This window comes from Xyrauchen texanus, chromosome 38 (assembly GCF_025860055.1).
Source record: "Xyrauchen texanus isolate HMW12.3.18 chromosome 38, RBS_HiC_50CHRs, whole genome shotgun sequence".
Taxonomy (NCBI): Eukaryota; Metazoa; Chordata; class Actinopteri; order Cypriniformes; family Catostomidae; genus Xyrauchen; species Xyrauchen texanus.
The window spans coordinates 18055292-18074741 of NC_068313.1; the positions used below are offsets into that span (position 1 = coordinate 18055292).

At 37.7% G+C, this 19450-nt stretch overlaps 1 protein-coding gene across 3 annotated transcripts; it reads left to right on the forward strand.

Moving 5' to 3' along the window:
• The first annotated feature begins 1892 nt into the window (after window positions 1–1892).
• LOC127631823 (dual specificity tyrosine-phosphorylation-regulated kinase 1A-like) lies at window positions 1893–19354 on the forward strand. Of its 3 annotated transcripts, none has more exons than XM_052110183.1 (11): window positions 1893–2575; window positions 7668–7864; window positions 8070–8162; window positions 9078–9266; window positions 9653–9800; window positions 9902–10188; window positions 10287–10433; window positions 13850–13990; window positions 14191–14494; window positions 14732–14856; window positions 15799–19354. In XM_052110183.1, exons 2-11 carry the CDS (start codon window positions 7745–7747, stop codon window positions 16393–16395), a joined length of 2151 nt encoding a protein of 716 aa, XP_051966143.1. In that variant the 5' UTR covers window positions 1893–2575; window positions 7668–7744; the 3' UTR covers window positions 16396–19354. The 3 variants fall into 3 exon arrangements, with proteins under 3 accessions (XP_051966143.1, XP_051966146.1, XP_051966144.1); XM_052110186.1 differs by having other exon boundaries at window positions 15802–19354; XM_052110184.1 differs by lacking the exon at window positions 1893–2575 and adding an exon at window positions 3168–3265.
• Window positions 19355–19450: the final 96 nt, after the last annotated feature.

Here is a 19450-nt window from a genome sequence, read left to right on the forward strand (position 1 = left end):
AGACTTTCAGGACGCTGTCTACGGTCTGATAAATCCACCTCAGGACTTCATGTCGATCAGTGTGTTCATCTTGGGAAGAGCGCTCGACATGGAGTGCTGATAAACAGGTAGTGCACAGAATCTTCTTCATAGTTGTTTTATCTGCAAAGCCTGCTATGTACCCCACCACAGCCTCTTTGAAGATGGACAAGCTGGGAAGACATACAGTGATGTTTTTGCTGAACATCACTGCCTGAAATGCCAGCATATCAGAAGATGTTGCCTCCAGCGTCGCTGTCCGGTGGAGAACAGTTGCCACTGTTTAGTTTAAGTCAATTTTTGTGTGTACTTGGAAGCTTTTGTTATTGAACAAATATGTATGAATTCCTTGAGTGTGCATATGTCAATAAACTTATTTCTGATTATGATTTAAAAGATCAGGGGATTGTTGAAATAATTAAATGCTCACAAGCTTGTATGTACATATCCCAGAAATGAATGCAAATGGATAATTCCATCAATTAAAGGTAAATAAATGTATGTGTGTGTGTGTATATATATATATATACACACACACATACTGCATATTGTCTTTGCTTAAATTAGTTCACATTTACTATATAATCTAGTAAAAAAAAAAAAAAAGAGAGTTAATAATGTTGGCAAATTATGCAGATGTATAATTTGTCAACATTATGAACAATGAGCATCAACAGATTTAAACTATAAAGGCAGAGAAACATTGCATCCTGTAACAATCTGCACATGTCGCTATTGGTTACTTTTACTTTAAAAAGGGGTATTAAGTGTTGTATTTTTACTGTTGATTATTAAAGATTGTGATCGTTATGGCCACTCTACATGGGGATAACGACTAATTTGTGCTTAATAAGTACATAGTCTGTATAAATTACAACCTGTGGGCACTTTTGCCACATCCTTTAATGAGTGTTGTTTCGCGGTTAAATGCCGCGATGCCCTCTGTCGGTAGGGAATAGTAAAATGGCCGCCAGAGCACTTCCGGTTGCTTCACTGCTGGCAGTTTAGAATTCTACGAGCAAAACAAAGTTAGGGTTCGTATTTTCTTCTATTATTTCAAAAAATGTTTGTGCATTTTTACTTTTAATCCTTTGAAGGGCCTTTGTGTAAGAAAGAAACGCATTGTGAAATACAGAACACATGGGTTTTACTTTAAAATATTTAGATTTGTGTATAAAATATTTCCCAAAAATAAGGATGTCATTAACCAGAAAATCATCTTTGTTGCTGTTCATAACAAGTCCAAAGACAATGTCCTTATGAGAGAAAACTGCAAGAAGAGGAACCTTTGGGTACTCGTGAACATCAAGCCATAAAGCCTCTACATACATAATGGAAAAATAAATGATCAGTAGTTTCAATCTCATCACAAAATACACAATTACTAGTTTCAATTCAAAATCTTTGTCATACAAATTCACTGGAAGAATAAACATCGTTTACAATTTTGGAATGTATTTCCTTAGCTTTGGGGGTTAATGGGAATTTTAAATAATTTGTTCGTAACCTGTAAAACGTTTCTTTTGAGAAAAACTGATATCAAGTTTAAACTGATATCAAGTTTCTATAAACTAACAGTGTTTTATTTTTTTTAGTTATTTTTCTGCAATGCACTTTTGCACCTGATTTCAGTGTTATATTGCAAAGATATATGATTGTTGCCATGTTGTTTGTACATGATATAGTTCAATAATAATAAATTAAAAAAAAATGTTCTATGAGCAATCCAGTTATATATATATATATAGATCAGTGTTTTGGACCGATTTAATTGATTGACACTTTCCGTGCAGCCTCCCTATCCCCCCTCTTCAAAATCGTCATTGGAACATCCGGGTACTCGGCTGCTTGATTGACAGTTGCCATAGCAACAAGCCAGGCTGTCGCCATTTTGTCGGTGGCTTTTTTAATCTTTCAAATGTTTTCGCTTCCTGTCGGAATAATGCATACACCCGCTCGTAACAGCGACAGGTTTGGACTGGATCCATCAACCGCATCGGATTGAAAACGACACCGGGACAAATAATCGGAATGTCAGGAATATATTTAGAGCGCTAGTAGTCCGTGTCTCGGGTCCGCCGGGCCGGTCCGCTGCGCAGGTTTGGAACGCGCGCCATTTTGTGAAAACTGACAGAAAACCTTAACGGGAAAAAGATGTACGCTTACGCAGACGTTTTCATAATTTCTGCACGCCGTTCTTTTTCCATCCTTAATTGTGCTTGTGAAGATCATTAATTTCCGTCCCCGGCTGCGCAGAAAGCGAACAATCCGTGAACGTGCGTTGCAGAGCGCGAGTTAAAGTCACTCAGACAGAGTGCTAACTAGCCGCTAGCCTTCACTTTACCACCAATAACCCATAATGAAAGCGCATAAGGCGTCTGACACGGGTAAGACTAGACTGGAAATCCTCTGGTTTACCTGCCAATTGAAATAGGAACGTATTTGACACTTGGCTCGGTACATTAGGGGTGTTTCGTTGGAAGCAGCGTAGAGAAACTGGATAAGTCGCTTCGCTTTACTGGATCTGGGACTCTAAATGAAGATCACACCATCAAAGGTGAGTCTTTGGCGGTAGCGGTCATGTTAGGATCAAATGTAGAGGTCTAAATGAAATCTGTTCTGTGTAGCTTTGTTTACAAACTGTTTATTTGGTAGTAGTACTTGTCGGTTTGTTAGACGCTAGCAGGTTGATTTGGCCTAGCTGGCTAGCCGATTAATAACTTCCATTCGTAAGCGACATTTGTGAATTTGTTAAATAGCATACCCAATTGCATTCACCTGCTTTTACACTCCAGAGGCCCTGCAGTAAATAGTGGTGCTGATTTTAAGTATACAAGTCGTTTGATACTCGTTCAGCAGGCAAACCCTTCATGTAGCACCGCTAGGTCACACTGCCAGAGCAAATGTGTCTCGTTCGCTCAGCCTAACGATTTTATACACTAACAGAAAGTCAATCATCTGGGTGCTCCGAGAACTGTAATATCACATCAGTCTGATGGGAGTGTTTTGCTGGTAACTGTGAAGGTGATGATGCCCCATGACTAGCGTGTTGTCAGTTAGCCATCAGGCTGTTTTCCTGTCGGGGGAGGGGGGCTGACATTAGCCAGCGATGTGATGCCTCCACTCGGGCTCTAACCAGAGTTATCCAGCAAACATTGCTCAGTCATGTAGTGCGGGTTATAGGATGACGGTGGAGGCGTAAAACGAGTCCAGCCGAGCCCGATGAATGGCTTTGCCAGCTAGAGAGGTAAGGTCCGCTTTTACCTGCCACCATCACTCAGTTTAACTGGTTAGTTTGCTCGGCGATTAGCTGGCAAGTGATCAAGTTGTTTATAGTTAATATGAAAGAATTGAAGGCACGCATCAAAACTGCTCGGATTGTCATTTGTTAATCTGTGCAAAGCTTTACTTTGCCAGCAAGCTGAATAATGATCTAATTTCTGTCTGAGCAGGTAAATGCAGTAAACTGGAACCTGAGGGTTCAAGTCGCATGGTGCTGTAATACCTGAGGCCCTAATAAAAGTCAGACAATATAACAGAGAATGAATTGACTTTTTTATTAAAAAGTCACTTGAATAAGGACATGGGGCTCTCATAAATATGGTCAGGAATTTAACCTCACCATAAGAGTTTTGAGTTGGTAGATCTATGCAAGATGCCACTTTTTTTGTCCATCATCAACTCAAAAACAAAATGTAGGCTAGCAGATTAAACAAGCGAGTGATGGCACATGACAATGTCCTTACTTTTAACAGTCATTTTGTCATTTGTTGATATGTGGTACCTTTTATTATGATGCAGTTTAATTTATTGTTTTGAAAAAGCTTTATTTCAGTCACACCATAAGAAAAAGTTGACTGCATTTTAGCAAGATATTAATTAATGGGCCTTCTGGCCCAAAGGCACCAGGATCCATACTGTCACATAAATTTGGTTTCCCTTTATAGCTGCATGCACCATCCCATAGGCTATACCTTTTCTTGACAGGTTTTATTTGATTAATTTCCCTATTAACCAAGGATTTTTAGAAGTCCTGCAATTGAGATAATTCCAGTTTGCTGTGGCATCATTGGAGGGCTTCGTTGCAAATAGTTGTTTAGAAAAGACTTTCTGTAACTTGGTTGTACAGAAAATTGTTTTGGGGAACATGACCACCACTAATGATCTCTGCACAAGTATTGTTGGTTAACTTGTGCTTTTGGGCAATCAAACTTTAGTTGTGGTTGAGGAAACGTAACTTCTTTTTTTTTTTCTCCCCAAGTTGGAATTTCCAGTTCTCAATGCGCTCTTTATGTCCTCGTGGAGGTGTAGTGATTAAGGTTGCCTTAATCCATGTGGCGGAGGACGAATTTCAGTTGCCTCCGCGTCTGAGACCGTGAATCCGTGCATTTTATCACGTGGCTTGAGCGCGTTACCGTGGAAACATAGCGCGTATGGAGGCTTCACGCTATTCTCCACGGCATCCACACACAACTCACCACATGCCCCACTGAGAGCAAGGACCACATTATAGCGACCATGAGGAGGTTAACCCAATGTGACTACCCTCCCTAGCAACCGGGCCAATTTTGTTGCTAAGGAGACCTGACTGGAGTCACTCAGCAGACCCTGGATATGAACTTGACTCCAGTGGTGGTTGCTGGTAGTTTCTGAATATAATGTGTGTTACTCAAGTTTTAAACTTGAAAAATACAAGCAGTCACAAAAGCAAAGTATTTTCTCTTTGTGAATATGGAGAAGAAATGTAATAATTTCCTAAATTATTCCTTTTCGTGTTTTTTTTTTTTTTTCTTCTTTCTCTCAGTCCAGGTTATTTTTTTTTTTCTGCCCTCCTAATAAATCAGTGTTGGTCTAAAAGGAAACTTTGCATTATTGGTCACTTTATTGGTGACACCAAAGCAAATTTACTCCTATTACAAGTGAATTAAACATGAAATGTTGCTGGCGATAATGCATGCAACGTTAGCTGCAATGATCTGTTCTTGTTTTGGAGCAGAAGTTGGTGTGCACTTTCCCTACTCTTTATTCCAAATGTAGTTGGCCAAATGTTGCAGTGTAAAATAATTGTAAAAGTTGAACAGTGTTAAGGATTCAGTGCTCAGCCCTTAATTTAAATTGATTGGGTAGAAAATGGAACTATCATGGAGTTGGCTTTCTTTTCTCTTTGTTGCTTAGTCAGAACTCTTTTGAACTCAGAAGTTTTGATGTGTTTCCTGTATGTTTTTGTGCTTCGTCCAAAAAAAAGCAGAATTCCTGGGACACAAAACATATCTTAGCAATTCGAGAAGTTGTCACTGGCAGTGCCAAACTTGGGAATTTGTTGACCTTGAAAGCTACTCAAGTAGTACAAATGACAGTTTCTTATGTTGATTTATAAGTTTAATAATGGCAAATGTTTGATGGAAAGACATCATTTTAGTCAGCAAAGTTCTTTCTACATGTAAGATGGTATATTCAACATCATGTTTGTTTGACATAGCCATGTTAGAAATTTCAAAAGGCCTATAAATCAGGGGTGGGGAACCTTTTTCCATTAAAGGCCATTTGAGTATTTACAAAATTATTCATGGCCAATACAGTTGCTTGCCATTTCTGAGTGTGGGTTGAAATTAATGTACACTTTCAGTTACGTGCTCACACACCAAAAACACTAAAAGGTCTGTCTATTATACAATATTTTGTTATCATTTAAAATTATTTTTACATTATTTGAAAGGATTTCTGTTTTCAGGTTAATTGAATCAAGGCCATTTTTTGCTTTTCAAATGATTTCTCAAATGGCCTCGCGGGCCGGGTAAAATGGTATCGTGGGCCTTATATGGCCCTGAGGACTGACGTTCCCCACCCCTGCTATAAATGAAGCCCTGACTAAAACCTGACCTGTCATTATTTAGAATACTTAATAATAATAATAAAATAGATTGAGTTTTTGATCTTGGTAATTATTTTATTTATTTTGATCAACATCTGATTGGCTCTATAATCATCTCTTCAGGAAATGAGATACATTTTCATATTATAGCAGCCTAAATCATATTATCTATTAGTTACTAGACTTCGCAAGTTGTTAAAAACAAACTAAACTTGTGTCCAGCTTTATGTCCTAATTAATTCTATTTTTGTCCCATCGCATTTGATGGGACAAAAATATTTATACATATAAAAAATGTAAACTACTTTTTATTTTTTTATTTATCAAATCCATAAATATACATTTTAGCTGAGACAATATGTGTTCTGAGGGGTTATGTTTATTTTGAAGTGCTTGTTGATTTTGTAATTTACCAACTTTACCATTTTTAATGATGTATGAATTCTTAATTTCTCTTTCTTCTTTGAGTTTTAATGGCATCCTATAAATCAGACTGTAATAAAAGCAAAAACAGTACTTTGTATATACATTTAGAGGGTCTGTTTATTCTGAGGTTCAGAATATAGTGTTGTTTCTGGTTGTATTATGACCATATAAATGATCCTTCATCAGTATTTCTCTTGGTGAATTGCATACAGTCCTTGATAACATGAATCATCAAGCCTGGCTCATTTTTTTTTATCTCATTAAGAAGTATGTTGCGGAACAGGTAGGCTAACAATAAGAAGCATCTTAATTAAATTTTCCTCAATTAAAGCATCCATTTTTTTTTATTTGTTTTTCATTTTTCCATGTGTGCTTTGTTTGTACAGGAACATAAAATTAATTCTCAAATATGTATTCTTATTTTATTTCCTTTTGTATCTTAGAATTATTTTTAAATGGTTGTGTTCAAGCATGTTGAAGTGTTTCCATCCTCTGATATTTTGTGCATCACATGAATTCTTTGCCCTGCCTTAGTTAGGTCAGCTGAATCATTCTTCGCTCCTACACCATGAGTGGGGTCTGAGCTGCGATTTTGCTGTCAGGCTCCAATGTGGTGGATGCTTCATCGAAGTGTGCCAAAGTTCAATTTTATTTCTTGTTTATTTCTTGCTTTCTTATTGGAAAATTGGAGCAGCTCTGCCCTGGCAACAAAAGTAGGCTATTTGCATACTCTTCTGTGATTGGCTTGAACATTGATGGGCTTGCCAAATCACACTGTATCTTCTTGGTGATAGGCTATGATAATTAGGTGCTGTTGCTGGGATTCTGTGTGGCTGTGCTGCCTTGTGTTGCCTGGCAAGAGATGCTGATATATGAGCAAGCTCCTTTTATAATTATCAGAATTTACAGCTAAACATTTCTCACAACATTTTTGTACTTGTCATGAAATTTGCACTCTTGATTTTTCAGTATTTTTTTATTATTATTTTTTTTTATTTATATGATAACTGTACAGAAAAGAAAAATACAAGAGTTATTCTCAATAACATTTTTTTTTAATATTGTTCAGCTTTATTATGCCTTTACATGTATTGTTTGTTTCTTACTGTTTATTCTGATTAATTACATTTAGTAAATTAATGTATTTATGTGCCATGTTTAAGGGAGAAATTCCTGTCCATTTTTAGTGCTATTATAAGCCTAAGCTTTATTTGGTTACATAAAAGTCTCAGTGATGGGGTTTGCTCTCTTATAACAAATTTCAGGTAATAATAACCTGACAGACTTTCAGTCCAAAGGACCATGAGGAAAATTTTGTAACGCACACTAATTTAGCTTAAATTTCCTCCAGGGGGAGAGACCTCAGCATGCAAACCCTCGTCTGTCCGGCTTGCACCCTCTCTTTCTTTCCATGCTGCTGGTCTTCAGATGGCTGCTCCCATGCCTCATTCGCACCAGCAGTACAGTGACTGTCACCAGCAGAGTACAGACCAGTCTGTCACTGTACTGCCATACAGTGATCAGACAAAAGCACTCACTGCCAGCCAGGTACTGGATACTCCGCGATTGTTTATGCACTTAAATATGGATTAATGCACACTAAATATGTGCATTTTTGTACAATTAATTGAACCAATTTTCAGCATTTTTCATCATATTATAGCTATTGTTTTTATTAGTTATTTATTTGGATTTGTTCTAAAAATAGGAATGTGCCAATTATTAAATAATTTGTGTTTCCCTCTTATTGCAGAGGCACATGCCCCAGAGCTTTCGGGACTCCACTTTAGCTCCTTTGAGGAAGCTCTCCATAGACCTGATCAAAACCTACAAACACATCAATGAGGTAAAGTGTGTTTTCCATTGATCCTGTGAAAATGTTTTGTTCTCATTTCTGTATTTTGTAATATAACATCATACAGTATCATGTATTATTGCAGTAGTGAAGTACTTAATACAGTTTACAAGCTCCAATAAACCTATGGTGAAGCTGTTCTTTGCTCAGAGCTTAAAAGTTTGAAACAGTCACGCAATGGTGTATACTGTTTGCAAACATTCAGACATCGGCCATTCCACTAGGGGAAGGATTTAGAGGAGCATTTCAATATGAGGAAACTCAAGACTACATGTAAAACCATAACTAACGTGACATGAAAATGTATTATCGTTGCCGTATAGTGTGTGTAATTAGATGCATGCGCTTACATTCTATATGTGGCCATAATATGCACTGGTTACCATATGTACCCTATATCAAAGATATAGGCACATATATAAAGCAGCATATTATACAACAACATGAAGGGGCTTTTTAGAGTATTTGAGGAGATATGGGTCCTTTTGTAGACAAAAAAAACATTGTGTTGTAGGTAAGTTTGCCCCAGCTTGGTAACTGCACTCCGGTGTGTGACTGAAGAATGTAACTGGAATTAGTTGTCAGCCTCAAAGTAGGTGGACCACTGGGTCTCACCCACTGATAACCTTGACCAATGGTAGTATAAATGTGTTTAGCAGCCGCTATTACGTTTTTTTCAGAGTTTGCACTGGCGAGCTGTTTCCAACCACCGAAACAAACTCAAAAACAGATTTTATTTGAAATTACGTCACACTCGTTCATTCTTTAAATTTCCCCATGTACTTCAAGAAAAATTGGTGTCACCAGAGAAGTCAAATTTACTGCTAGGAAGTTCTTACACTAATACATGAGAAAGTTATGATTTGTACAAAAAATTTGTATTGGTTTTGTGCTTTCCTTGTGTAGGTGTATTATGCAAAAAAGAAACGACGGCATCAACAGGGTCAAGGTGAGGACTCCAGCCACAAGAAAGAAAGAAAAGTCTTCAATGATGGCTACGATGATGAGAACTACGACTACATTGTCAAGAATGGGGAAAAATGGATGGACCGCTATGAAATTGACTCCTTAATTGGAAAAGGATCATTTGGACAGGTATGATGTCTCTAGTCTCTAAGATGGAGGTGTTTTATAAAACGTTATAACATTCTTTTTTTAGGGGTTCAAAGAGTGGTAAAATTTTGGACTATCAATGCAGCAATCTGATCTGATGTGATAAAATTTGAAAACCGATCAAATTGAGGCTAAAACTATTGTTTTTTACCTTGAAAATGAAATCCATTAATGGTAAAATGATGCTCCATGTAATCACTGTTTCAGAATAGCTGTATCATTTAATGACACAACATTTAGATTTTGTTCTTACCAGAGCCACGTGAAGTGTAAATCCTTTTTCATTATAAAAAGGAATCTATTTGGAAAGGAATAATGTATAGATAATTGTGTTTTGTATTGTTTTTTGTCGTGTCATGTGCTTTTAGGTTGTAAAAGCTTACGACCGAGCTGAGCAAGAGTGGGTTGCCATTAAGATCATCAAGAACAAGAAGGCTTTTCTCAATCAAGCTCAGATTGAAGTACGGCTTCTCGAGCTCATGAACAAACATGACACAGAGATGAAGTACTATATAGGTAAGAATTTTTTAATCATTATATTGTTACACACATGCACTCCTTCATTTTTAGTTGGTAACTTAACTAAATGTATCTTGTCAAATCGTCTCTTTCCTCAGTACACTTGAAACGGCACTTCATGTTCCGGAATCATCTTTGCTTAGTATTTGAAATGTTGTCATACAACCTCTATGACTTATTAAGAAACACGAACTTCAGAGGTGTCTCTTTGAATCTGACAAGGAAGTTTGCCCAGCAGTTGTGTACAGCACTATTGTTTCTTGCTACACCTGAGCTCAGCATCATCCACTGTGACCTAAAGCCAGAGAACATCCTGCTATGTAACCCCAAGAGAAGTGCCATCAAAATTGTGGACTTCGGGAGCTCCTGCCAACTTGGACAAAGGGTATGGTAACCAGTGTGCCTTATTGTGTGTGTGTGTGTGTGTAGGAAGTGTGTTCAAATGTACAAAACATTGATTATTTTTTTATCCTTCTCTGTCAGATATATCAGTACATCCAGAGTCGATTCTATCGCTCCCCTGAAGTTTTATTGGGAATGCCATATGATCTGGCCATAGATATGTGGTCACTGGGATGTATTCTGGTGGAAATGCATACTGGAGAGCCTTTGTTTAGTGGAGCCAATGAGGTAAAGTTAAATAATTACTAACATATTTTCATTACCCCTTCCTGAAAGTCAAGTCATTTTTATTTGTATAGCTCTTTTCACAACACGCATAGTTTCAAAGCAGCTTTACAGAAAATCATGCTTTAACAGAAAATTATACTGTACTACCTAAAGTCTTGGAGTCATCATTGTGTAATTGTAAATTGTGTTTAAAAATAAATAGTTACATAACAATTTTATTTAGAACCCCATTGAGCAAGCCAAAGGCAACTGTAGAAAGGGCAGAAAACTCCATAAAATGTAGGTTAATGGAGAAAACTAACTTTGGGAGAAACGGCATAAATGCAATAGCAATATTAGTTATTTGTGTGCAGTGCAAGTCATAGTTTAAAATTTGTAAACCAAGTAAGTGTTAAGGGACCGTGTTTAAACAAAGAGTTTGTATGAACTGTAAGATTAATGACTAATGTCTTTGAAGTCCATCCTGGATTAACTGAAGGAGTTCACATAGATGCATTGTCCTTTGTTAGTTGGCTGATGAAGACATTTGTTGGCAATTTATTGATAGTCTATGTATTCCATTTCAAAAGTGTAGTCCATCAATAAACAAAGGTGATGCAGGCAGAGATCAATGAGGTGCATCGCAGTTCAACCGGCAAGTCATTTCGGTGAGGTGAGGTGCGGTCCATCCTAAGTCCAAGGTTCAGACAGTGGCATATGAAGGATCTGATGTCTTACAGTTGGAGTTGACATCAGGTCATCCTCTGAAGTCCCTCTTAAAAGACTGAAGTGATGTCTGGCTAGCACCGGCTGTAGTTTGTCATAATCACTCAGCGAGTGGAGTCCAACACTGAGCAGGAATGGAGCTGGATCTGGCCTGCTCTGGTAACCTCGGGATATTAATCCCGAAGTTGAGACAGGGAAACAAATAGAATAATATTGGCGTAGATGCCATTTCAATTTATTGCAGAGTTATAGATTGAGAAATGTTTCTGAGAAATGTTTCTGGTTCCAGCAGACCTAACTAAAGCAGCCTATTTGTGAGATGACTGATAAATTAGATGAGTCTTTAGTCTAGACTTAAAACGGAGTGAGTGTGTCTGCTTCCCAAACAGTGTTAGGGAGACTTTTACATAGTTTTTGAGCCAAATGGGAAAGGATCTACCAATCTTCCTATTGCGCATTTTGATATTCTAGGAACTATTATCAGGCCAGACTTTTGTGATTGTAATGAATGTGATGGAATATGGTGTGGTAGGAGGTCACTTAAGTACTGTAGAGCTAGACCATTCAAAGTTGTGTATGTAGTTAACAGTATTTTTTAATTAAAATGAAATTTTACATGTAGCCAATGTAACGATGATAAAATTGGGCTAATATGCTCATATTTCTTGGTTCTAGTCTGCACTCTGGCAGCTGGATTTTTATCCAATTGAAGATTATTTATTTACCTTGCAGTACATCTTCCCAATAATGCGCTACAATAATCTAGTCTTGAGGTCATGAACGCATGAATTAGTTTTTCTGCATCAGCAATGGAGAGAATGTGTCTGAACTTTGCAGTATTTCTGAGGTAGAATAATGCTGTTCTACCACCATTGGAAATTTGATTTTCAAAGGACAGATTGGTATAAAATATAACACACAATTCTTCACTGTAGAAGACTACGTAACTATACATTCATCGAGTCTAATTATATTTTAGCTGCTTATTTTTAGAGGTTTTTGGTCCAATAATCAGTACCTCTGTTCTGTCAGAAATTTGTAGAAGGAAATTTCTGGCCGTCCAATCCTTGATTTCACTGATACATTAATGTAATATAAAGTTAGGTATCGTTGGCATAACAGTGAAAACTTCCATGATTCCTGGTAATATCTCCCAGGGGATGCATATATAAGGAGAAAAGGAGAGGCCCTAAAACTGATCCCTGTGCCACTTCATACTTTTGTTTGATTTGAGAATTCCTCATTTACACCTTCAAAGTGGTAGCAGTCTGATAAATAGAACCTGAACCATGCTAAATGCAAGTCCACTAATGCCAACCTAATTTTCCAGCCTATTCAAGAGAATGTCGTGATCTATTGTGTCGAAGGCAGCACTAAAATCTAAAAGCACTAGAAGAGAAATGCTGCAACGATCAGATGAGAAGCGCGAGTCATTTGTAACTCTGATAAGTGCAGTCTCGGTACTGTGATGAGGCCTAAATCCTGACTGAAATTGTTCATATTTTTTTTCCCCTTCAATTTGAACAATTGTTCAATTGTTTCTCTGTAGAAATGAACATAGTTGGGAGGACACTACCTTTTCTAGTATTTTCGACATAAACTGAGATTTGAAACCAGTCTATAATTAGGCAATTCTCCAGGATCAAACTGTGGCTTCTTAATAAGCGGTTTGATAACTGCCATTTTTAATGTTTCTCGGAACATGTCCTAAGGAGAGCAAAAGTTAATATTAAGAAGATGTTCTTTGAGTTTTTGATAAGTTTTGTTAGCTCTTCATGACCTATGATAGTGAAGGATTGAAGTGGCTTGTGAGGAAAATTATGAGACACTGTTTTGTTTGAGGTGCTGTGACAGTTGATTGCATAATCCCAATTTATTTCTGATTATTTATATTTTATCAGTAAAGAAATTCATGAAGTCATTACTATTGTGCTGCAACAGAATATCTGGTTTAGTCTATGTTTTATTCCTAAACAATTTAGCCACAGCACTGAATAAACACCTAGGATTGTTGTGGTTATTTTCTATGAGTTTTCTAAAATATGCTGACCTGGCAGCTTTTAGTGCCAGTCTGTAGCTACAGACACTATCCTTTCATACACCACAAAATACCTCCTAATTTTGTATTCCGAGCTGCTCTCGAGAGCATCAGTGTGATCATTGTACCATGGGCACAGGGCTTTTTTCTTTAATCGATGGGGCGACACTGTTAAGAGTGCTAGAGGAGACTGTATTTATATTTTCTGTTATTTCATCAAGTTCTTCTAGACTTTTTGGTTTACTGAGTATGTGAGACATTTACATTTATGCATTTGGCAGACGCTTTTATCCAAAGCGACTTAGTGCACTTATTACAGGGACAATCCCCCCGGAGCAACCTGGAGTTAAGTGCCTTGCTCAAGGACATAATGGTGGCGGCCGTGGGGATCGAACCAGCGACCTTCTGAACAGTTCTGATTAACAGTTATGTGCTTTAGCCCACTACGCCACCACCACTCCGGCAATTCTGGAATATTATTAGTGAAGCTATCTTTAGTGTTTGAAAGAATAGTTCTACCTGAACGATAGCGTGGTGTAGATAGCTTCTGTGTTTTTAACTCATGTCTTATTTAAATGGTTGACTGTGGAAAATTCTGCATAATCTGAACTGACTGTTTTAAAAGGTATTGGGCTTACAAAACAAACCTATTCATTAAATGAAACCCCATCAGGTGGACCAAATGAACAAAATTGTTGAAGTACTTGGGATCCCACCCAGTCACATCATGGACCTAGCACCAAAAGCCAGGAAGTTTTTTGAGAAGTTGTCAGATGGGACATGGAGTGTTAAGAAGACCAAAGATGGAAAAAGGGTATGTTTCACTGATCAGTGTTTAAATACTACTTGGGTTTGACTATACAATTTGTGCTACCTTTAAGTAATTTTGACCATATTATGATTTTTTTAAAATAGAATGCAGTATACTGTATAGTGTAGCAGACTGTTCACTGTTGTACATTTTTTTTTGGGGGGAATGCTTGTTAGTTATGTCTCTTAATTTTCTATGATCAGTACAAACCTCCGGCATCTCGAAAACTCCATGCCATCTTGGGAGTGGAGTGTGGAGGACCAGGCGGTCGTCGTGCAGGAGAATCCGGCCATGCTGTAGCTGACTACTTGAAGTTCAAGGACCTTATCCTCAGAATGCTGGACTATGACCCCAAGACACGAATTCAGCCCTACTATGCCCTCCAGCACAGTTTCTTCAAGAAAACTGCAGATGAAGGAACCAATACAAGCAGTAGTGTGTCAACAAGTCCTGCGCTTGAGGCCTCACAGTCATCAGGGACCACTTCTAGTACATCCTCAAGCTCAGGTTTTTCTAAGTTTTATACTTTTTGAGAATTGAATACTGGGGGTTTCTCACAACAAAAAAAGAAATCCCCAATGCAAAAAATCTTAATGTTCCTAAATGTAGGTTTAATTTTCTTTTAGTATCTAATCTATATACTTTAAGATAACTGGCTGAATAACTGTAAAATTGTATTTTTACTGCCATAGTGTTTCAGGGTAAAGGATTAAGCTTATTGCAGTTCATTTTGTTTTGCTTCAGGAGGATCATCTGGAACAAGCACCAGTGGCAGAGCAAGATCTGATCCAACTCACCACCATCGGCACAGTGGTGGGCATTTCGGCACAGTCATGCCAGCCATAGACTGTGACAACCTTTGCCCTCAGGTTAATCCCCCTTTTCCAAGTTTTTTTTAGAACAAAAAAAGTATCAATATCAAGAACTTTTTTTCTTCTTTTGAAAATGAACTAAAACATAAAGCCATAAAGAGTCATTAAAATATTTTACCCTGAGATAAAATTTGTTTTTCCTTGGAAGGCCAGCTACTCTTATTTTCATGTAATCATTGTGGAGTTAATCTTTAAAGGGGTCATGACATGCCTGTTTTGTATTATTTTAATATGTTCCTTGAGGTTCAGTTATAATATTAATAATATGTTTTTTTTGTACAAAAACAGTCTAAATCATGATCACATTCCTCCATTCTGACCCTCTGTCACAAAATACTCTGTTTTGATGATACTTCTCCTTTAAGACTTGACAGTAAACATCCACTGTTATGATTGGCTCTCTGTTCTTGACTGACCTGTTCTCTCATTAACATGTCACTGCTCACAACTACTGGGTGGGGCTACGGAAGTGATAAGGTAACGTAGGCATTGATGTGGAGGTGGGCGGATGCAAATGTCAACCCAAGTGTGACATTACATTGTGGAGGAAGTAGAGAGCAAGTCAATTTGGCATCTTTGATCAGCAAATGCTCTTTCTGCAGTGATGAACTCTTATACAGTATGTCAAGAGAAAATTTGATTCCTTGTCATGACCACTTTAAAAAAAAAAAATTAAAAAAAAAGATTTTGTGTGCTGATGCTATTTGTGTAAAATCTAAATATTGAAGGTATATGGTGGTTTGCAACATTCTGTCACTTCTGCCCCATGTGCTTTTAGATTATACTGTATTTGGTCAAATGTAGGTTCTGCTAGAAGAAATGACATAGATATTACACTTAGTCACCAGTGTGTTGTGGACTAACTTCCTGAAATACCTTCATTGTGTGTGTGTGTGTGTGTGTGTGTGTGGGGGGTTGTGTGTGTGTGTGTGTGTCCAGCAGACAAGACCTCCTTTTCATCCGCCAGTAGTATGGCCTGGAATTGTCGGACCAGAACCTGTCACTGTAGAGACTTATCCAGTCCAAGAAACCACTTTTCATGTGCCTCCCCAGCATCCCAAGGCATTGCACCCCCATCACCACCATCATCATCGTCACCACCACGGACAGGTCATAGCAGCGCGACCAAGACCGCGACTCTACAACTCGCCCACCAACAGCGCCTCCACACAGGATTCCATGGAAGTGGTGCACGGTCATCTGTCCATGACATCGCTGTCTTCCTCCGCATCCTCTTCCTCCACATCTTCCTCTTCCACAGGAAACCAAGGCAACCAGGCTTACCAGCTTCGCCTGCTTCCTGCCAACACCCTGGACTTTAGCCAAAATGGAAGTATGAGTATGGGTTTGGGTGCCTTCTCAAATCCTCGCCAGGAGACTGGAATGGCTGGACACTCTTCATACCCTGTTGCTACAAACACAGGAACTGGTCACTTTATATCAGAGGGACACCTGGGCATAAGACAAGGCATTGATAGGGAAGATTCTCCAATGACTGAAGTCTGTGTTCAGCAGAGTTCAATGGCCAGCTCGTGACTTTAGCTGAAATGGGTTTGTTTTTCTGTGTGATCTCTTTAGTTTTTTCCCATTTTTTTTAATGGTGTTATTTTTCTCCTTTTTTTCAAAAGGTGCATAGAGAATAAAAGCTGCTCACTTCTGAGGGGAGATATCACTGAACCGCTACAAATTGAAGAGTATTTAAAAAGTATATATGTATTTTACATTTTTACATTTTTGAATTTCTAGAGAAGTTAGTAAAACTACAAATAACCATAGTGAAACTGAGACATCCATCTGCCGATTCACTCATCTGCATTTAGTACTTAACCATCTGTTACACTGGAAACTAGGAGATTTGTTATTTGGTTTTTATTTTTCCCTTTTCTTTCCAATACAGTGAGCATTTCAGATCTGTGAGCTGTCTTACAGCTTCTTATATGTGAAGCAATGCAAAATATTTTGGGTTCAAACAAGTGAAACATTGGACATTTATAATTTGGCTGATTGTTCTTTTATTTACCCTTTAAGTGAAACTTCTCTAAAGAGCTGTGTGTTTAAACCTGTAGCGTGTCAAGGAAGCAGTACTTGCAGTTATATTTCGTGTTGTCGGTATTGTGTAACACTTCAAGAGAGGGCACATAGCTTTGGAGCTCCGGTGGCGACCTATGGCCTAGTGTTAGGGCTTAGAAAGGCAGGTGCAGTCCTCCAGACCAAGGTGGCTTTGACTACGTAAAGCAACTGTGGAGGCACACTGAAGAGCAACAGGGGGAAAGATCCAGATCAACCCTTTGGCCTTATGACTTTTGGACCTTGACTGAAAAAGGAGCTGGACTTTATTATAAAATAGAGATGGCTGTCCTCTATTTTTAAGATTTAAGAGTCCTTAAATGGTTAGTGAAAGTTAAATAAGAGTGGTTATTCAGAGGCCTTTATTTAGCAAAGATTTCTAATTTAAGGGACTCCAAATTGCAGGGTCTTGTTCAGATGTCCCTAACTTCCTCATTCTCTTTCGTCTAAGTGGAATTTCACATAGAAAGGTAATCATTCCCATTTAAGACACTTCATTAATTGGCTTTATTATTATTTTTTGTCAAGCATGTGGTTGTGATTGGGGGTGGGAAAAAACCCATCTGCACAAATTTGCCTCTTTGTGTTGAACACATAAGAAATGTACTGAAATTTGTGACTGTCATTTCTTTTATTTTTTTTCTCCTCTTGAATTATGCTGTTAATTTTACACAAATTAGTTTTTCTTCTTTATTGTTGTCTTTTCTTTTGATATACCAAAGCAGTTTTTTTTTATAGCACTAGGTGTCTGTAAGAAATAATGTAGCAGTTCACCACTTCAGCTCGATGTTTTTCAAAGTTAATTTAGTCTGTATACTCTCAAACTGGAACTTTTCTGAACTTCATGTTTTCATGTTAACTAAATACCGAAGCTGGTTAATATATGGATACACCTCCCTTATTTGTTTTTTTTTTTCCCCCCCCCCATTTACCTTTTAAGGAAAATATCTTGGGAGGGAAGGGACCATGACAGTTACTCTGCAGGCTACAGAGTAGCTAAGAGATCACAAATTATTTTGAGGAGAGAAAAGTCTTTTGTTTTGTATTTACCTGGTGTTAGTCAGTGACGCTGCCTTTTATACCTAATTTGATGAACATGCTAATTTCTACCTTTTTAAATCTAAGTGGCTACTTCAATTTATTTATTCAGGCAGTCTACTGTAGCTACTGTGACCTCAGAGTCTGAGTTGAATTTGTTATCAAGTGATTGGTTCAATGCTTGCCTCAGATATAGTATACAAAGGGAAACTAGAGGTGAAGCACTGCCACACAGGCACTGGGCACATGCATGTTGCTTTGAAGAGAATAAGTGTTTGTAGTCACTATTCTGTCACGTCAAGGATAGCTAAACTTACACGGATTGTTCTATCTGAGGTTGTGAGCACCCCCACCTAGCTTCTCACTTTGCATTAGTTCTCAATTCTTAAAATCAACGTAAAGTATAAGAACTTCTCTGAATTTAGCAGTTCGTCACAAATAAGTGGGACACTATCCTGCCAGAATGTGTGGTGTTGACTTGCAGTACCTTTTCTTTTTTTGCTAAGACATCACGTACAAACGGAATCATATTTGATATATTTACAAATATCACAATGGCAAATGTAATCAGATGAAAAAGGTTTAACAGAATGTTAGCTTGATTAAAAAAAAAAAAAATGTTTTTATACATAAAAACATTTTGAGTGCAGTTTGCGGAAGATGACATAAACATTCCAAAAATCAAAATCGACAAATTACAGTAATTTTAAAGAGTGCACCTGTTTCAGCTGTTACTAATTGAGGTCTGATTTAGTGCGGTTTTCATGAAATGCAGCCCCTTTTTAATAGTTGAAATAGAATTTATGTATATATTTATATTTTTTTAAATAAAGGAAGTATAGAACTCACTACATTGCTCCTGCTGGTATGTCAATTGTATTGCCATGTGTTCAATGACCTGTTTTAATTTGTTCTTTTTAACCCTCCTCGTCTGCCTTGGTCATTGGCCCAAAAATTGCTTTTAGTTGGAGGCATTTAACTTCAACAGGACAACGCTAAAGGTAGGGTGTACTGGGAAGAAAAGGCTAGAATTTGTACTTGGGAGTCTTTTCATAGGGTATGACGCATGTGTGTCCACAGTTTTTTATATAATGCTCATGGTTTGCCATGTCTTCTGTTATCCCTTTTTCTTAAATGCATTAAAGGTAATTGTCACTGATACACAGGATCATGGATTTTAATTATACATTCCTCTGCCTTTTTTATCTTTCTTTTTCAGATTTTCTTGACCCTTTTCATGCAACATGCACTATATAATTGATCAGCATGGGGAAAGTGATAATTGTCCACAGATTGTAAGATCTAGTCAAGACTTTGCTGTGTATATGAAAATGCCCTTTGTATTATATTCAAACAGTATTATGTATGATATATAAAAAATAACTTAACTGACGCGATCTTGGCTTTTTTTCTTCATTTATTCCCTGGCTACACTACACAGCTCTTGTGTATGTAGTGTCGACGGTACTTTGCTCTAAACCTATGC